Source organism: Staurois parvus, unplaced genomic scaffold (assembly GCF_062004578.1).
Source record: "Staurois parvus isolate SC_StPar_1 unplaced genomic scaffold, SC_StPar_1.0 ptg001672l, whole genome shotgun sequence".
Classification (NCBI taxonomy): domain Eukaryota; kingdom Metazoa; phylum Chordata; class Amphibia; order Anura; family Ranidae; genus Staurois; species Staurois parvus.
The window spans coordinates 216,968-237,712 of NW_028319468.1; the positions used below are offsets into that span (position 1 = coordinate 216,968).

The following is a 20,745-nucleotide window of genomic DNA, read 5'->3' on the forward strand; positions in this document are numbered from 1 at the left end:
GAATTGTTACTCAGGGACAGACACAGAATTGTTACTGAGGGCCACAGAATTGTTACTGAGGGCCACAGAACTGTTACTTAGGGCCACAGAAACATTAGTTAGGGCCACAGAATTGTTACTCAGGGACAGACACAGAATTGTTACTGAGGGCCACAGAATTGTTACTGAGGGCCACAGAAACGTTACTCAGGGACACAGAATTTTTACTGAGGGCCACAGAACTGTTACTTAGGGCCACAGAAACGTTAGTTAGGGCCACAGAATTGTTACTCAGGGACAGACACAGAATTGTTACTGAGGGCCACAGAATTGTTACTGAGGGCCACAGAACCGTTACTTAGGGCCACAGAAACGTTACTCAGGGACACAGAATTGTTACTGAGGGCCACAGAAACATTACTTAGGGCCACAGAATTGTTACTCAGGGACAGACACAGAATTGTTACTGAGGGCCACAGAATTGTTACTGAGGGCCACAGAACCGTTACTTATGGCCACAGAAACGTTAGTCAGGGACACAGAATTGTTACTGAGGGCCACAGAACCGTTACTTAGGGCCACAGAAACGTTAGTTAGGGCCACAGAATTGTTACTCAGGGACAGACACAGAATTGTTACTGAGGGACACAGAATTGTTACTGAGGGCCACAGAACCGTTACTTAGGGCCACAGAAACGTTACTCAGGGACACAGAATTGTTACTGAGGGCCACAGAACCGTTACTTAGGGCCACAGAAACATTACTTAGGGACACAGAATTGTTACTCAGGGACAGACACAGAATTCTTACTGAGGGCCACAGAATTGTTACTGAGGGCCACAGAACCGTTACTTAGGGCCACAGAAACGTTACTCAGGGAAACAGAATTGTTACTTAGGGCCACAGAAACGTTACTTAGGGCCACAGAATTGTTACTCAGGGACAGACACAGAATTGTTACTGAGGGACACAGAATTGTTACTGAGGGCCACAGAACCGTTACTTAGGGCCACAGAAACGTTACTCAGGGACACAGAATTGTTACTGAGGGCCACAGAACCGTTACTTAGGGCCACAGAAACGTTACTTAGGGACACAGAATTGTTACTCAGGGACAGACACAGAATTGTTACTGAGGGCCACAGAATTGTTACTGAGGGCCACAGAAACGTTACTCAGGGACACAGAATTGTTACTGAGGGCCACAGAACTGTTACTTAGGGCCACAGAAACGTTAGTTAGGGCCACAGAATTGTTACTCAGGGACAGACACAGAATTGTTACTGAGGGCCACAGAATTGTTACTGAGGGCCACAGAACCGTTACTTAGGGCCACAGAAACGTTACTCAGGGACACAGAATTGTTACTGAGGGCCACAGAAACGTTACTTAGGGCCACAGAATTGTTACTCAGGGACAGACACAGAATTGTTACTGAGGGCCACAGAATTTGTTACTGAGGGCCACAGAACCGTTACTTAGGGCCACAGAAACGTTAGTCAGGGACACAGAATTGTTACTGAGGGCCACAGAACCGTTACTTAGGGCCACAGAAACGTTACTCGGACACAGAATTGTTACTGAGGGACACAGAATTGTTACTCAGGGCCACAGAATTGTTACTCAGGGACACAGAATTGTTACTCAGGGACACAGAATCGTTTAATTAAAGAGTATGTCAGACAACATGCAGAGGAGTGGCAGAGGAGGCAATGTTTTAGGAGCGAGCAGACGTGGCAGCAGAGGAAGGGGTCGAGGCAGCACTATTCGCAGCCAGAGGCCAGTGCTCCCGGTGTCATCCAGTACAGTGAGGAAGAGCTAACAGAGGGCGGTCAGGAACGGGGGGAGACATCCACCTCTTCAGCAGCCAGGCGAAGAAGTACTGGCGAGGAGAGTGGCTCGGTAGCCGGTCTAGAGACAGGTCTGTCTCCTGACCCAGACGCAGCCGAGGGGGCTAGTAGTGAGGCGGAGACCCTACTTGATGATGAGGAGGTTGATCGCACTTGGCAGCCTTGTTGTCATCATGCAATTTCTTCCGCATCATCAGGAGAAGAGGGTGCCAGCTTGGCAGCGAGCGAAACAGTCGGTGGGTTGCCCAGGAGGCAGCAAGGTCGCAGCAGTGTCAGTGGAGCCAAACGGCCACGGAGTAGAGCACCAGCTCCACTGCAGCCTACCACCACGGCCAGTAGTGGTGCCGGTGTGCACGGAGGAAGTAGCAGACAGCCAGTGAGGAGTAGCGGGGGCAAAGTTTCCTACTCAGCGGTGTGGCAATTTTTCGTCAAGCCGCCCGAGGAAGTAAACGTAGCCGTATGTCGACTATGTGGCCAGAAAGTCAAGCGTGGCCAGGGGGCCCATGTTGGGACTACAGCGTTGCGTCAGCATATGCAGCGTCGCCATTTGGTGGCCTGGGAAAACCGTGATAAAGATACGGCGGTTCTGCCTGCCCCAGCCCCCGCTCCATCACCCGCTCCGTTACTTGCTCCGTCACCCGACGTCAATCGCCCTCTATCAGCCAGTCAAGGCTCCAACACCTCTGCTGAGGGGAGTTGTCGCTCGTTGGCATCTTCCGCTCATTCAGATGCTCCTTCTCCTGCTACTCCTCTTCTCGGATTCCGTCAACAGTCTTTCTTGGAATCCGTTTCCAAGAGACAACAGTTTGCGAGCACGCACCCGACGGTGCAAAAGCTGAACGTCCTCCTGTCCAAGTTGCTGGTGCTGCAGTCCCTCCCTTTCCAAGTGGTGGACTCAGCACCTTTCCAAGAAATGATGGCTTGTGCCGCGCCGCGGTGGAGAGTGCCAAGCCGTCATTTCTTCGCCAAAAAGGCAGTGCCAGCCCTGCATTCACATGTAGAAGAGATGGTGGGCCAGTCTTTGAGCATGTCGGTCTCTGCCAAAGTGCACGGCAGCGCCGACGTGTGGAGCTGTAACTACGGTCAGGGACAGTACATGTCATTTACGGCCCACTGGGTGAACGTGGTGCCGGCACAGCCGCACCAGCAACTTGGACAGGTCACGACGCTTTTGCCTCCACGTTTGCACGTCCTTGGTCCAGCAAACATGTCCGCCTCTACCACCTCTTTTTCCGCTGTGTCCTCAGCCGCCACCCCCGTGCCAAGTCCCATTACCCGACCGGCATATCACATGTGCAGGGCGCAACGGTGTCACGCTGTGCTGCACCTGGTATGCCTTGGCGAACGTAGTCACACAGGGGAGGAACTTCTGAGTGTAATGAACAGAGAAATCGACAGATGGCTGTCTCCGCGCAAACTGAAAATCGGAACCATGTTGACCGACAACGGAAAGAACATGGTGTCTGCTCTGCATCAAGGAAGGTTGTGCCATGCGCCATGCATGGCTCACGTGTTCAATCTGGTTGTCAAGCGGTTCCTAAAATCCACCATCCCACTGCAAGACATCCTTAAAATGTCACGTAAACTTTGCATGCATTTCAGCCATTCCTACAGTGCAAAGCACACCCTCCTTGAGCTGCAGCGGCAGAACGGAATTCCACAGCATCGCTTGATCTGCGACGTTGCAACAAGGTGGAATTCAACCCTACACATGTTAGACCGCCTTTACGAGCAGCGAAAGGCCATCACCGATTTCCTGATGTTACAAGCGGATAAAGGTACTCCCCTGTGTAACTTCGATGTCAGCCATTGGCAGCTCATGCGTGACACCTGCCGCTTGCTCAGGCCCTTTGAAGAGGCCACGCTATTCGTGAGTCGGCAGGACTATGGGATGAACGACGTCATTCCTCTGTTGCACGTCCTGGAACAAATGCTGTTAACAATGGCTGGTCAGGGTGCGGTAGACGTGGCGCACAGATCTCAACGCCACATGACCCCTGTGGGGGCAGGACAGGAAGAAGAGGAGGAGGTAGAGGAGGACATTTGTGCTCAGGAATTATTGAGTGAAATGGGTGGTTTTTCCACTCAGCGGACAGGAGTGGAGGAGCAGGAGCATCTGGTAGAGGAGGAGGAGGAGGAGACAGAGGACCCAGACGCACCGTGGCAGTATGCTGTGGAGATGGAGGCAGGGAGTCCCTCGCATTCCTTGGCACAAATGGCCCATAGCATGCTCGGTTGCTTGCGTAGCGACAGCCGAATAATAACCATCAGACAGAGGGATGACTTTTGGCTGTCCACCTTGTTGGACCCTCGCTACCGTTCCAAAATGGTGGCCTTTTTCACACCTGCTGAGAGGGAGGCCAAAATTACGTACTATAAAAACCACCTATGTAGTCAGCTGGTCTCTGCCTTTCTGCGCCAACGTCCATCCTCAGACACTGTGGGCCCTGTGCGCTCGCGTTCCGCTGCCATGGCAGCAGGGGAGCGGTGGGGTGGTAGGAGCAGTGGCAGCTCCACCAGCAGCGGCTGCCTCAGTCTGCAGTCGATGATGAGTAGCTTTCTTCACCAGCGCAGTGAGGAAACTACTAACCAGCCGCAGCAGCAGCAGCAGCATCAGGTGGACCTGGAGCAGGAGCTCAAACAACAGGCTTGGGCCTACTTGGACAGCACCCTGCCAACCGAGGTAGACAATCCCCTTGACTACTGGGCAACGAAACTTGACCTTTGGCCCCAACTAGCTGAATTTGCCCTTGAAAGGCTGTCATGCCCGGCCAGTAGCGTGGCATCGGAGCGCGTGTTTAGTGCGGCAGGAGGTATTGTAACTCCGCGGAGGACACGACTGTCCACCCAAAGTGTGGAGAGACTCACGTTTGTGAAAATGAATCAGGCGTGGATTAGTCTGAATTTCAAACCACCAGTTCCTGACACAACTGACTAAATCCGCCATGAATCATGCCCCTGCCATGTGCCACTTTCAGGTCTCCTCACACACTGCTGGTGTGTTAAATTTTTTGACATAGGGTGCTGGAAGATTACGGGCCTCCCATAGCTGCTGCCAGGCCCCTAATCTGCCATGGGCCCCTGTACCGCCTCCTCATGCTGCTGCCAGGTCCAGAGTCTCTCATGCCATGTGCCACTTTCAGGTCTCCTCACACTGCTGGTGTGTTCAATTTTTTGACATAGGGTGCTGGCAGATTACGGGCCTCCCATAGCTGCTGCCAGGCCCCTAATCTGCCATGGGCCCCTATACCGCCTCCTCATGCTGCTGCCAAGTCCAGAGTGTGTCATGGGTCCCTGTACGGCCTCCCATTGCTGCTGTCTCCATCGCCACACTCTGCCATGTGCCACTTTCAGGTCTCCTCACACTGCTGGTGTATTCAATTTTTTGACATAGGGTGCTGGCAGATTACGGGCCTCCCATAGCTGCTGCCAGGCCCCTAATCTGCCATGGGCCCCTATACCGCCTCCTCATGCTGCTGCCAGGTCCAGAGTCTCTCATGCCATGTGCCACTTTCAGGTCTCCTCACACACTGCTGGTGTGTTCAATTTTTTGACATAGGGTGCTGGCAGATTACGGGCCTCCCATAGCTGCTGCCAGGCCCCTAATCTGCCATGGGCCCCTGTACCGCCTCCACATGCTGCTGCCAGGTCCAGAGTCTCTCATGCCATGTGCCACTTTCAGGTCTCCTCACACACTGTTGGTGTGTTCAATTTTTTGACATAGGGTGCTGGCAGATTACGGGCCTCCCATAGCTGCTGCCAGGCCCCTAATCTGCCATGGGCCCCTATACCGCCTCCTCATGCTGCTGCCAAGTCCAGAGTGTGTCATGGGTCCCTGTACGGCCTCCCATTGCTGCTGTCTCCATCGCCACACTCTGCCATGTGCCACTTTCAGGTCTCCTCACACTGCTGGTGTGTTCAATTTTTTGACATAGGGTGCTGGCAGATTACGGGCCTCCCATAGCTGCTGCCAGGCCCCTAATCTGCCATGGGCCCCTATACCGCCTCCTCATGCTGCTGCCAGGTCCAGAGTCTCTCATGCCATGTGCCACTTTCAGGTCTCCTCACACACTGCTGGTGTGTTCAATTTTTTGACATAGGGTGCTGGCAGATTACGGGCCTCCCATAGCTGCTGCCAGGCCCCTAATCTGCCATGGGCCCCTATACCGCCTCCTCATGCTGCTGCCAGGTCCAGAGTCTCTCATGCCATGTGCCACTTTCAGGTCTCCTCACACACTGCTGGTGTGTTCAATTTTTTGACATAGGGTGCTGGCAGATTACGGGCCTCCCATAGCTGCTGCCAGGCCCCTAATCTGCCATGGGCCCCTGTACCGCCTCCTCATGCTGCTGCCAGGTCCAGAGTCTCTCATGCCATGTGCCACTTTCAGGTCTCCTCACACACTGCTGGTGTGTTCAATTTTTTGACATAGGGTGCTGGCAGATTACGGGCCTCCCATAGCTGCTGCCAGGCCCCTAATCTGCCATGGGCCCCTGTACCGCCTCCTCATGCTGCTGCCAAGTCCAGAGTGTGTCATGGGTCCCTGTACGGCCTCCCATTGCTGCTGTCTCCATCGCCACACTCTGCCATGTGCCACTTTCAGGTCTCCTCACACTGCTGGTGTGTTCAATTTTTTGACATAGGGTGCTGGCAGATTACGGGCCTCTCATAGCTGCTGCCAGGCCCCTAATCTGGCATGGGTCCCTATACCGCCTCCTCATGCTGCTGTCAGGTCCAGGGTCTCTCATGCCATGTGCCACTTTCAGGTCTCCTCACACACTGCTGGTGTGTTCAATTTTTTGACATAGGGTGCTGGCAGATTACGGGCCTCCCATAGCTGCTGCCAGGCCCCTAATCTGCCATGGGCCCCTATACCGCCTCCTCATGCTGCTTGCTGGTCCAGAGTCTCTCATGCCATGTGCCACTTTCAGGTCTCCTCACACTGCTGGTGTGTTCAATTTTTTGACATAGGGTGCTGGCAGATTACGGGCCTCCCATTGCTGCTGCCAGGCCCCTAATCTGCCATGGGCCCCTGTACCGCCTCCTCATGCTGCTGCCAGGTCCAGAGTCTCTCATGCCATGTGCCACTTTCAGGTCTCCTCACACACTGCTGGTGTGTTCAATTTTTTGACATAGGGTGCTGGCAGATTACGGGCCTCCCATAGCTGCTGCCAGGCCCCTAATCTGCCATGGGCCCCTGTACCGCCTCCTCATGCTGCTGCCAGGTCCAGAGTCTCTCATGGGTCCCTGTATGGCCTCCCATTGCTGCTGTCTCCATCGCCACACTCTGCCATGTGCCACTTTCAGGTCTCCTCACACTGCTGGTGTGTTCAATTTTTTGACATAGGGTGCTGGCAGATTACGGGCCTCCCATAGCTGCTGCCAGGCCCCTAATCTGCCATGGGCCCCTATACCGCCTCCTCATGCTGCTGCCAGGTCCAGAGTCTCTCATGCCATGTGCCACTTTCAGGTCTCCTCACACACTGCTGGTGTGTTCAATTTTTTGACATAGGGTGCTGGCAGATTACGGGCCTCCCATAGCTGCTGCCAGGCCCCTAATCTGCCATGGGCCCCTATACCGCCTCCTCATGCTGCTGCCAAGTCCAGAGTGTGTCATGGGTCCCTGTACGGCCTCCCATTGCTGCTGTCTCCATCGCCACACTCTGCCATGTGCCACTTTCAGGTCTCCTCACACTGCTGGTGTGTTCAATTTTTTGACATAGGGTGCTGGCAGATTACGGGCCTCACATAGCTGCTGCCAGGCCCCTAATCTGCCATGGGCCCCTATACCGCCTCCTCATGCTGCTGCCAGGTCCAGAGTCTCTCATGCCATGTGCCACTTTCAGGTCTCCTCACACACTGCTGGTGTGTTCAATTTTTTGACATAGGGTGCTGGCAGATTACAGGCCTCCCATAGCTGCTGCCAGGCCCCTAATCTGCCATGGGCCCCTATACCGCCTCCTCATGCTGCTGCCAGGTCCAGAGTCTCTCATGCCATGTGCCACTTTCAGGTCTCCTCACACACTGCTGGTGTGTTCAATTTTTTGACATAGGGTGCTGGCAGATTACGGGCCTCCCATAGCTGCTGCCAGGCCCCTAATCTGCCATGGGCCCCTATACCGCCTCCTCATGCTGCTGCCAAGTCCAGAGTGTGTCATGGGTCCCTGTACGGCCTCCCATTGCTGCTGTCTCCATCGCCACACTCTGCCATGTGCCACTTTCAGGTCTCCTCACACTGCTGGTGTGTTCAATTTTTTGACATAGGGTGCTGGCAGATTACGGGCCTCCCATAGCTGCTGCCAGGCCCCTAATCTGACATGGGCCCCTATACCGCCTCCTCATGCTGCTGCCAGGTCCAGAGTCTCTCATGCCATGTGCCACTTTCAGGTCTCCTCACACTGCTGGTGTGTTCAATTTTTTGACATAGGGTGCTGGCAGATTACGGGCCTCCCATAGCTGCTGCCAGGCCCCTAATCAGCCATGGGCCCCTATACCGCCTCCTCATGCTGCTGCCAAGTCCAGAGTGTGTCATGGGTCCCTGTACGACCTCCCATTGCTGCTGTCTCCATCGCCACACTCTGCCATGTGCCACTTTCAGGTCTCCTCACACACTGCTGGTGTGTTCAATTTTTTGACATAGGGTGCTGGCAGATTACGGGCCTCCCATAGCTGCTGCCAGGCCGCTAATCTGCCATGGGCCCCTATACTGCCTCCTCATGCTGCTGCCAGGTCCAGAGTCTCTCATGGCATGTGCCACTTTCAGGTCTCCTCACACACTGCTGGCGTGTTCAATTTTTTGACATAGGGTGCTGGCAGATTTCGGGCCTCCCATAGCTGCTGCCAGGCCCCTAATCTGCCATGGGCCCCTGTACCACCTCCTCATGCTGCTGCCAGGTCCAGAGTCTCTCATGCCATGTGCCACTTTCAGGTCTCCTCACACACTGCTGGTGTGTTCAATTTTTTGACATAGGGTGCTGGCAGATTACGGGCCTCCCATAGCTGCTGCCAGGCCCCTAATCTGCCATGGGCCCCTATACCGCCTCCTCATGCTGCTGCCAGGTCCAGAGTCTCTCATGCCATGTGCCACTTTCAGGTCTCCTCACACTGCTGGTGTGTTCAATTTTTTGACATAGGGTGCTGGCAGATTACGGGCCTCCCATAGCTGCTGCCAGGCCCCTAATCTGCCATGGGCCCCTATACCGCCTCCTCATGCTGCTGCCAGGTCCAGAGTCTCTCATGCCATGTGCCACTTTCAGGTCTCCTCACACTGCTGGTGTGTTCAATTTTTTGACATAGGGTGCTGGCAGATAACGGGCCTCCCATTGCTGCTGCCAGGCCCGTAATCTGCCATGGGCCCCCGTACCGACTCCTCATGCTGTGACGTTGCAACAAGGTGGAATTCAACCCTACATATGTTAGACCGCCTTTACGAACAGCGAAAGGCCATCACCGATTTCCTGATGTTAAAAGCGGATAAAGGTATTCCCTGTGTAACTTCGATGTCAGCCATTGGCAGCTCATGCGTGACACCTGCCGCTTGCTCAGGCCCTTTGAGGAGGCCACGCTATTCGTGAGTCGGCAGGACTATGGGATGAACGAGGTCATTCCTCTGTTGCACGTCCTGGAACAAATGCTCTTAACAATGGCTGGTCAGGGTGCGGTAGACGTGGCGCACAGATCTCAACGCCACATGACCCCTGTGGGGGCAGGACAGGAAGAAGAGGAGGAGGTAGAGGAGGACATTGGTGCTCAGGAATTATTGAGTGAAATGGGTGGTTTTTCCACTCAGCGGACAGGAGTGGAGGAGCAGGAGCATCTGGTAGAGGAGGAGGAGGAGGAGACAGAGGACCCAGACGCACCGTGGCAGTATGCTGTGGAGATGGAGGCAGGGAGTCCCTCGCATTCCTTGGCACAAATGGCCCATAGCATGCTCGGTTGCTTGCGTAGCGACAGCCGAATAATAACCATCAGACAGAGGGATGACTTTTGGCTGTCCACCTTGTTGGACCCTCGCTACCGTTCCAAAATGGTGGCCTTTTTCACACCTGCTGAGAGGGAGGCCAAAATAACGTACTATAAAAACCACCTATGTAGTCAGCTGGTCTCTGCCTTTCTGCGCCAACGTCCATCCTCAGACACTGTGGGCCCTGTGCGCTCGCGTTCCGCTGCCATGGCAGCAGGGGAGGGGTGGGGTGGTAGGAGCAGTGGCAGCTCCACCAGCAGCGGCTGCCTCAGTCTGCAGTCGATGATGAGTAGCTTTCTTCACCAGCGCAGTGAGGAAACTACTAACCAGCCGCAGCAGCAGCAGCAGCATCAGGTGGACCTGGAGCAGGAGCTCAAACAACAGGCTTGGGCCTACTTGGACAGCACCCTGCCAACCGAGGTAGACAATCCCCTTGACTACTGGGCAACGAAACTGGACCTTTGGCCCCAACTAGCTGAATTTGCCCTTGAAAGGCTGTCATGCCCGGCCAGTAGCGTGGCATCGGAGCGCGTGTTTAGTGCGGCAGGAGGTATTGTAACTCCGCGGAGGACACGACTGTCCACCCAAAGTGTGGAGAGACTCACGTTTGTGAAAATGAATCAGGCGTGGATTTGTCTGGATTTCAAACCACCAGTTCCTGACACAACTGACTAAATCCGCCATGAATCATGCCCCTGCCATGTACCACTTTCAGGTCTCCTCACACTGCTGGTGTGTTTCATTTTGTCATAGGGTGCTGGCAGATTACGGGCCTCCCATAGCTGCTGCCAGGCCCCTAATCTGCCATGGGCCCCTGTACCGCCTCCTCACGCTGCTGCAAGGTCCACAGTGTGTCATGCCATGTGCCACTTTCAGGTCTCCTCACACTGCTGGTGTGTTTCATTTTGTCATAGGATGCTGGCAGATTACGGGCCTCCCATAGGTGCTGCCAGGCCCCAAATCTGCCATGGGCCCCCGTAGCGCCTCGTCACGCTGCTGCTGGGTCCACAGTGTGTCATGGGTCCCTGTATCGCCTCCCATTGCTGCTGTCTCCATCGCCACACTCTGCCATGTGCCACTTTCAGGTCTCCTCACACTCCTGCGGTTTTCCATTTTGTCATAGGTTGCTGGCAGATTACAGGCCTCCCATAGGTGCTGCCAGGCCCCAAATCTGCCATGGGCCCCCGTACCACCTGGTCACGCTGCTGCTGGGTCCACAGTGTGACATGGGTCCCTGTACCGCCTCCTATTGCTCCCACTCTGCCATGTGCCACTTTCAGGTCTCCTCACACTCCTGCGGTTTTCCATTTTGTCATAGGTTGCTGGCAGATTACAGGCCTCCCATAGGTGCTGCCAGGCCCCAAATCTGCCATGGGCCCCCGTACCGCCTGGTCACGCTGCTGCTGGGTCCACAGTGTGACATGGGTCCCTGTACCGCCTCCCATTGCTCCCACTCTGCCATGTGCCACTTTGAGGTCTCCTCACACTCCTGCGGTTTTCCATTTTGTCATAGGTTGCTGGCAGATTACAGGCCTCCCATAGGTGCTGCCAGGCCCCAAATCTGCCATGGGCCCCCGTACCGCCTGGTCACGCTGCTGCTGGGTCCACAGTGTGACATGTGTCTCTGTACGGCCTCCCATTGCTCCCACTCTGCCATGTGCCACTTTGAGGTCTCCTCACACTCCTGCGGTTTTCCATTTTGTCATAGGTTGCTGACAGATTACAGGCCTCCCATAGGTGCTGCCAGGCCCCAAATCTGCCATGGGCCCCCGTACCGCCTGGTCACGCTGCTGCTGGGTCCACAGTGTGACATGGGTCCCTGTACCGCCTCCCATTGCTCCCACTCTGCCATGTGCCACTTTCAGGTCTCCTCACACTCCTGCGGTTTTTCATTTTGTCATAGGTTGCTGGCAGATTACAGGCCTCCCATAGGTGCTGCCAGGCCCCAAATCTGCCATGGGCCCCCGTACCGCCTGGTCACGCTGCTGCTGGGTCCACAGTGTGACATGGGTCCCTGTACGGCCTCCCATTGCTCCCACTCTGCCATGTGCCACTTTGAGGTCTCCTCACACTCCTGCGGTTTTCCATTTTGTCATAGGTTGCTGGCAGATTACAGGCCTCCCATAGGTGCTGCCAGGCCCCAAATCTGCCATGGGCCCCCGTACCGCCTGGTCACGCTGCTGCTGGGTCCACAGTGTGACATGGGTCCCTGTACCGCCTCCCATTGCTCCCACTCTGCCATGTGCCACTTTCAGGTCTCCTCACACTCCTGCGGTTTTCCATTTTGTCATAGGTTGCTGGCAGATTACAGGCCTCCCATAGGTGCTGCCAGGCCCCAAATCTGCCATGGGCCCCCGTACCGCCTGGTCACGCTGCTGCTGGGTCCACAGTGTGACATGGGTCCCTGTACGGCCTCCCATTGCTCCCACTCTGCCATGTGCCACTTTGAGGTCTCCTCACACTCCTGCTGGTTTCCATTTTGTCATAGGTTGCTGTATGGCCTCCCATTGCTGCTGCCTCCACCGCCACACTGTGGCTCCAAACACTGGTTTTGGCCCCGTGACTGGCCAAATGAGTGAAGTGTGCGGTGATTCTAAGATCGACGGCACTCATCTGCATGTCATACTGACTGATAGTATTATTTCTCTTCCCCAGCAGACTCCAAGGGCATTTAAATTAAAGGTACAGTGTTCTGCACTAATATTAAGTCTCTCTGAAGCCTAGAAACACCCTTTTTTAAGTTAAATTCACAGCGAATATATTCGACTCGAATCGAATATTTTCCACGAATTCGCCGAATCAGTCGAATCGAATTTTTGAATACTTCGCTCATCTCTAATCACGACGTCCAGTGTTGTCACAACGATGCTGACTCACTGAAATTAAAAAAAAAAACCAATGCCCTCCAACCTGTCCGCACCGGCCAAACACTCGCTGCAATCTGACATTTGCCGGTCAGATGTAAACAATTGGGTGGAGTTAGCAGTGATGTTACTGCTAGCTTTGCTTAGTTGTGCTGTGATTGGTCAAAGCATTGCTTTGCCAATCACAATGCACTATGAGAGCGCAGTGCATTTTGCGGTGTGGTGGGAGCAGAGCCCGTCAAACGCCCTTACCATTTGTGTGTTCGCCAAATACACAAATGGCCGATGTTCAAGTCGAACATACTTTCAACTCGAACATCCAGCCCATCACTAAATGTGACTGGTGTGGCAGTGATCAGGAACATTGTTGCTGTCTGCCCTGGTCTGGTGACAGTGGGACTGGTGTGGCAGTGATCGAGAGAAATGTTGCTGGTTGCACTAGTTTGGGTTACTGGCACTGGTGTGGTGGTGATCAGAACACTGTTGCTGGTTGCTGGTATGGTGGTGACCAGGAACACTGTTGGCTTGTACAGGTCTGATGACACTGGGACCCATGTGGTGTTGCTGGCTGCATTGGTCTGGTGGCACTGGGACTGGTATAGCAGCAATCACAAACAAAGTTGCCTGCTTACATGGGACTACTGGGATACTGGGACCATCATGGTGGTGATCAGGAACACTGTTGTTGGATCAAACTGGGATTGGTGCAGGGGCAATCAGGGACACTGTTTCTGGCTGCACTGGCTGTGGTGACATTGCAACTGGTGTGGGGGTAATCAGGAACACTGTAGGACATGGTAGAGAGATGAAAATACTTCCCTCTTATGGGGTACTCTGTGGGTCACACCGACATAAAAACCATATTTGTCGATTAGGTAGAAGGCCAGGAAAATTAAGGAAATGGTTAGGTGGCACTGGATCGCAACAGTACCAATCACTGTTCGACTGTCGCGATCCAGCGCCACCTAACCATTTCCTGTAGGGGTGCATGATGAGCAGATGTCTCTCCACTTGGTGAGACATTTTTGTGTTTTAGTGAAGAGTATTTCACGGGAAGAAAGCACACTTCCATATCCAGGGAATATTTTTCCCACAATGACCTTTATTTCCCCAGGCAGAGATATTGTTCTGTATGAGCTCCTTTTTATGATCTGGGTTCCTCCATATAACTAATCATATTGTAGGGAACTGTTATTTTGTACACTAGTTGTGGTTTGTTTACATTCATATACAGCCAATACCATAGTGGTCCCATTACAGACAAGTCCCTAGGTGTGCTTCCTGCCCCTACAAGGAGGTCAAGAAACCCCAGGATGTTATATAGGTTGTTTTTCCAGGAAGTATCAGGCAGAGGGTGCCAGCCTGCCATGTGCTGTGTATCTGGGGAGAACTGTATGGTGATTCTGTGAGTATTGATCCAGATTAACAAGGCTGCTATCTATCTAGTTGTTACTGAAGCAGATTAGGTCTGCTTCTGTTAGATTTCAACTTCTGTATTGGAACCCTAATACCTCTGTAAGAGAGAGATTTGTGGTTCATTATCATTATTCTATTTACACACTGCAGAATCCTTATAGTTGTCTATATATATATATATAGATCAGTGTTTTCAGCTGCATAAGACTGTCAGGTGAACTTTCTGTTAATTGCAGTGTATCTTTGCAGCCTCTTTGCTTAAAGCCATAGCACCCTTATTGGTCTGGATCTCCCTTTAGCTAGGATTAGCATAGGGAGCGTTGGATAGATTAGGCTAGAGGTAGGTTAGGCATCCGACGGCCACTTAGACAGATAGAGGCCCGGTTGCAGTGACAGCCCAGTTTAGGGATAGGGACTAAGAGTAAGGAGAGAGAGAGCATTTTATCCTTTTAGGTGATGCATCGCTGATCTTCAGACAAGCAGTGCAATCATCCGCATAGAACGTGTTACTTGGACGCCATCGCAGCATCTGAAGTGGAAGCGAGCATCTTATGGACTCTCACCTCTCCAGGGGCCCCTGCAACCGGACTGCGCTATAACCCATGGTTGGAGGTATTCTGTATACCACATGCACATACCCGGGTATAATTGCAACCTCCCAATTTATGGTAAATTGTAATTCCTGAATGTTATTCTTATGCATCCTGTTTTATGTGGCTGCTTTATATAAACTTTGCATTAATCTCATACAGGTGGGTGACATGTTTTCATGTTAGAAATATAAGCTGGGTGCATTAATACTGCTATGTATAGTTACTTTAGGTTGTCTACCTGTTACATTCCTAGAAAGGGGTGAGTCTCCTCAATTGCAGGATCCCTATTCTAGGTGGAGGCACTGCCATTTGTATTATCACAACCCCCTCTTCCATATAGCGAAGGCTCAGGATTGCCTACTCATATACAGGTTAGCGCCATAGCTTGTTTGGTGTGGGCCATTTCACATAACCCCCCCAAAACAGGGCTACAATATGAATACAGTATGTAGGCCGGGCATTAAGAACGTGGGCATAAAGTATCATTCACGGGTACCCCTAACAGGCCTCATCCCCTAATTCCACATTAATGTGAGTCCCCACTCCCAGAGGGAGCAAACAAGACATACATTCACCAGCACATGTACAATACTATGCCCGACACTTCACCCTGGCAGAGCCAGGTACCAGATCAATGGACGGGTCAATGGTAGTAAGAAGTGGCAAGGCCAATAACTTTTCAAAGCTTTCCTTTTACAAATTCAAGGCATTCAACTTCCATTGGTACTTTCCTAAGCAATCTACAGTATGTCCTGTTCCTATCTCCCTCCTATCCAGGGCACCAGGACATCTCCGGGTATACCCCAGTTACATAGTTACATAGTTAGTCTGGCCAAAAAAACATCCAGTCCATCCAGTTCAACCATAAAGAAAAGTTATAATCCTATACCCACTTTTGATCCAGAGGAAGGCATAAACCCCAGCAAAGCACGATCCAATTTTCTCCTACAGGAGAAACAATTCCTTCCTGATCCCCCGAGAGGCAATCAGATATTCCCTGGATCAACTTTACCTATAACTTTACCAGTTGGGGAATACCAATCACTGGAACACCACATTTCTGTAGAAGGGGCCCCACTAAGTCCCATAGGGGCCAGCTCCAGAGTCTCACTCCTCTTCTCTCAGAATCTCTACACAAACTCCTCCTACTCCCTCCCTATTTGTCTATGGGGAGGACACCACCCAGTAGCCAAATTTTGAATTGCACTTACACCCTTTTACAAGCATGAGTCAAAGGTCAGCCTTGCCCTGTATTGGTAAATATTAACCCTTTCGCTGCCAGAGCTATTTTTGTCTATTTTCACACGTTTAAAAAATCATTTTAGGCCTAAAGATTACACAAAACCCCAAATATTATATATTTTCTGAAAGCAAACACCCTAGAGAATAAAATATGGGTAGTTCCAATTTTATATGTCGCACAATAATATTGGAAATACAAAATTTCAGTAAAAATCACACTAAAGTGAATTTTAGAGCAAACAAATGCAATCAATTACTCAAATCAAAATATAAAAGAGGAGGTTGTGCCGAGTACATAGATACCCAACATGCCAAACCTTAAATTTATGTGCGCCTATGAAATGGTGACAAACTTCAGTCCCCTATATATTCTATAGGCAACACTTCATAAGCCCCTACAGGTCATCAGTTTCATGTTATGGAGGAGGTCTTGTGCTAGAATTATTGCTCTCACTCAGGCGTGTGCGGCGATATGTAACGTGTATCACAATCTATGTTTTTACACAAAGGCACCCTGACGTGTGTTTACGGTCATACATGTGTATATGTGGGGGTGGGGGGGGCCTCAACATTTTTTCAGGGGGGGTGTTATATCCTTGGGTGTAACAATTTTTTTACAACAAAAAAATGTGCTTAACTTTTTTTTTACTTGTCATAGGGGACACAAAGTCCCTTATGTGATGATTTTTTGGTGACAGGTTCTCTTTATTGAGACATGCAGGGTCTAAAAGACCCCCAATGTCTCCTCTGAGCTCCATTAGAGGTATTACAATGCAAACCACATTGCAACACATCTTTCACCGGCTATTCATCTTTCCCCGGCTATTCATCTTTCATATGACATCCTCCCAGATGTCATATGATGTTCTCCCAGAATGCCCCCTCAAGGGCACCCCCTACTGACACAGCTGATCACGTGATGTGGTAAAAGGCTAATCACAGCGACCTTTTACCACGTGATCAGCCGTATCCAATGACAGATCAGATCACCGTAAAATGCAGTCGCAGTATGTTACAGCATGAGGAAAGTACTGCCGAGAACCTGCAATTGTCAGAGGACGGATCGGCACCAATCATCAAGGCACTGATGATCAGTGCCCTGATGATCGGTGCCCAGCAGTGCCACCCACCTGTGCCCAGTAGTGCCACCCACCTGTGCCGATCAGTGTCTAGTAGTGCCTCCCACCTGTGCCCAGAGGTGCCATCCTCCACTGCCCAGCAGTGGCCCCCCATCAGTGCTGCCCAACATTGCCACCCATCAGTTCCCAGCAGTGCCACCCATCAGTGCCACCTATCAGTGCCCATCAATCTTGCATATCAGTACAGCATCATCAGTGCCTATCAGTGCTGCCTATCAGTGCCCATCAGTGCCACCTATTAGTGCTGCCTATCAGTGCCCATCAGTGCTGCCTATCACTGTCCATCAGTGCTGCTTATCAGTGCCCATCAGTGCAGCCTCATCAACGCACATCAGTGAAGGAGAAAAATTACCTGTTTAAAAAATGTTATAATAGAAACAAAGAAAACTTATTTTTTAAAAATTTTGTTGCTGTTTTTTTGTTTATAGTGCAAAAAATAAAATGCCCAGCAGTGATTAAATACCACCAAAAGCTGAAAATTGGCCTGGGCAGGAAGGGGGTAGAAGTGCCCAGAAGGCAGGAATGGGGTAGAAGTGCCCGGTGGGCAGGAAGGGGGTAGAAGTGCCCGGTAGGCAGGAAGGGGGTAGAAGTGCCCAGTAGGCAGGAAGGGGGTAGAAGTGTCCTGTAGGCAGGAAGGGGGTAGAAGTGCCCTGTAGGCAGGAAGGGGGTAGAAGTGCCCTGTAGGCAGGAAGGGGGTAGAAGTGCCCGGTAGGCAGGGAGGGGGTAGAAGTGCCCGGTAGGCAGGAAGGGGGTAGAAGTGCCCGGTAGGCAGGGAGGGGGTAGAAGTGCCCGGTAGGCAGGGAGGGGGTAGAAGTGCCCGGTAGGCGAGGGGTTAAACCCGAACACATATGAATGACACAGGTTCTGGGGCTAATTGAATGCAGATAAGGCATCAAGTGAGTGGAATTCCCACCTTCATCAGCCCCAGAACCTGTGTAACTAATATGTGTTCGGGTGTAAAGAGGTGAGGTGGCCCCCCTAGGCTGCATTCACACTTGAGGGTTTTGTAGCTTGAAGATCGAAGATCCAAGAAAGCTCAAACTGAAAAATGACTTGTTCTCTATGGTGCTTCTTCACACCTGATCACTGGAACAGGCGCCATAGAGAACAATTGATTTTGTAAGTTTGAGTGTTTTTGGATCTTGGATCTTCAAGCTACAAAACCCTCCAGTGTGAATGCAGCCTTAGAGTTGTACAACTACCAGTGAGGACGTATCGGCTTGTCTGCTGGTCTGTAGGACTACAAGGGGCAGCTTAGTAGAAGTTTTATTGCTTTAATCTGTGACAGTTTCAATCTGTTTTTGCATGCCTGTTCACTTGTATGGAAAGAGAATCAGTTCTGAACGAACATTTGTTGACCCCGGCCCTAATTTTCACCAAAGTGTCCGATATTTTCCTGAGACAGGCACATTGTTCTGCAGGAGATTCTTTCAATATTGGTGTCCCTCCATATAATGAATCCTATGAACAAAGTACAAGTCACAGCCCAGCCTCGCCCTGTGTAGGAGGAAGTGACACCTCCCAGCTGTATTCTTCCCCGGTGTCAGAGACTTTCACTTTCATTTCCCCTACTGTCAGCGATGGCGTCTGCTAATCTGAGAGCCGAGCTGGAATGTTCCGTCTGTCTGAACATTTATACAGATCCTGTAACCCTGAGATGTGGACACAACTTCTGCCGGGTCTGTATTGATCGTGTTCTGGATACACAGGAGGGGTCTGGAGGATATTCCTGTCCTGAATGCAGACAGAAGTTTCCGGATCGTCCTGCACTGCACAGGAACATAACACTGCGTAACATAGTGGAGAATTTCCTGTCTGCTCAGCCTGATCAGGAGGAGTCCGGGGTCTTCTGTACTTACTGTGTGGACTATCCTGTACCTGCTGTTAGATCCTGTCTGCTTTGTGAGGTTTCTCTGTGTGATAAACACCTGAGAGTACACAAAAAGTCCCCAGAACACATCTTATGTGACCCCACCTTGTCCATGGAGAGCAGGAAATGCTCCGTCCATAAGAAGATCCTGGAGTATTACTGCACTGAGGATGACACATGTATCTGTGTGTCTTGTTGTATGATTGGAGGACATAAAGGACATGAGATGGAGTCACTGGATGAGGCTTCTGAGAAGAAGAAGGAGACACTGAGGAATGTTCTGCAGAAACTTCTGACAAAGAGAGAGGAGATGGAGGAAAGAGTCCAGAGTCTGCAGGAACACAGGAGGAAAGTAGAAGAAGAAGAGGCTGGTGACACCGAGAGATTCACTGCCCTGTTTAGAGATCTCAGGAGACGTCTGGAGGACCTGGAGAAGAGAGTCCTGAGGGAAATCTCCGGGAGGGCAGAGCGGGTCTCCATCTTCATCCGGGATCTGGAAATAAAGAAGGAGGAGCTGTCCAGGAAGATGCGTGACATTGAGGAGCTGTGTAACATGACGGATCCACTGACTGTCCTACAGGAATCAGACACAGGTGACTTGTGTGATACTGAGGATGGAGATAATGAGGACAGAGAGAGACATGAGGAACTCCTCCATGATGGAGGGGGGCTGGATGTGGCTGGGATATCACACACATTACACACATTATCTGATATAATAACAGAGGGAAATGTATCCTTCTATATACAGGGAGCTGAGGACATATTACTGGATGGAAACACAGCTCATAATAAGCTGCATATATCAGATGACAGGAAAACTGTATCCAAGTCAGATAGAAACCAGAATCGTCCAGAAACTCCAGAGAGATTTCAGGATCGTTCTCAGGTGTTGAGCAGTCGGAGTTTCTCCTCAGGGAGACATTACTGGGTAGTGGATGTCGGGGGATCCGATGGATGGATAGTCGGGATGTGTTACCCCAGTATAGACAGGAGAGGAGGGCAGACACTGATTGGATATAATAACAAGTCCTGGGGTTTGCACTGGAATGGTAATCAGTATTGGGTGATACATGAAAGTAAAGGGATCTCCTTACCCTCCAATCCCCCCAGTACCAGAGTCAGGATAGATCTGGATTATGAGGCCGGGCGGATCTCCTTTTATGATCTGTGTGACCCGATCCGATACCTCCACACCTTCACCACCACCTTCACTGAGCCCCTCCACGCTGGGATAGGTGTAGGGGGAGGTTGTATAAAGATCTGTGGGGGGAATCGGGGAAAGTGAGAACTCTGCCCAGAGTGGTGACATCACAGGGAGGGGGGACGGGATTGGTGGAACATTCAGCCAATAGTCCTGCAGTGTTTTCTATGATCCATATATTACTGTGAGACGTCTCTATTTCTCCCTCACAGATGTCTATGATTGGCTGGAAGAACTGTCCAATTATAGTGAAGGCTTTTCTCTATTGGTCAGCGAGGAGCATGTGATCTATCTATCTATCTATCTATCTATCTATCTATCTATCTATCTATCTATCTGTCTCTCAGGGGTGGACTGACCATTCGGGAATTCGGTTATATATAGGGAATAGTCAGCGTACAGATATCAGTGTTATACAGTTGCAAGAAAAAGTATGTGAACCCCTTGGGATTACGTGGAGTTTTGCATGAATTGGGCATAAAATGTGCTCTGAACGTCATCTAAGTCACAACAATAGAAGAACACAGTCTGCTGAACATAATACTACACAAACATTAGATGTTGCCATGGTTTAATTGCACATAACATGTAAACATTCACAGTGCAGGGAGGAAAAAGTATGTGAA

The 20,745-nt window shown here is 51.4% G+C and overlaps 1 protein-coding gene across 1 annotated transcript; it reads left to right on the plus strand.

The window, feature by feature from the left end:
• Positions 1–18,535: 18,535 nt before the first annotated feature.
• On the plus strand, positions 18,536–20,480 carry LOC149434799 (E3 ubiquitin/ISG15 ligase TRIM25-like). The gene has a single exon (XM_089663349.1). The coding sequence runs from the start codon at positions 18,626–18,628 to the stop codon at positions 20,201–20,203; it is 1,578 nt and encodes a 525-aa protein (XP_089519475.1). The 5' UTR covers positions 18,536–18,625; the 3' UTR covers positions 20,204–20,480.
• Positions 20,481–20,745: the final 265 nt, after the last annotated feature.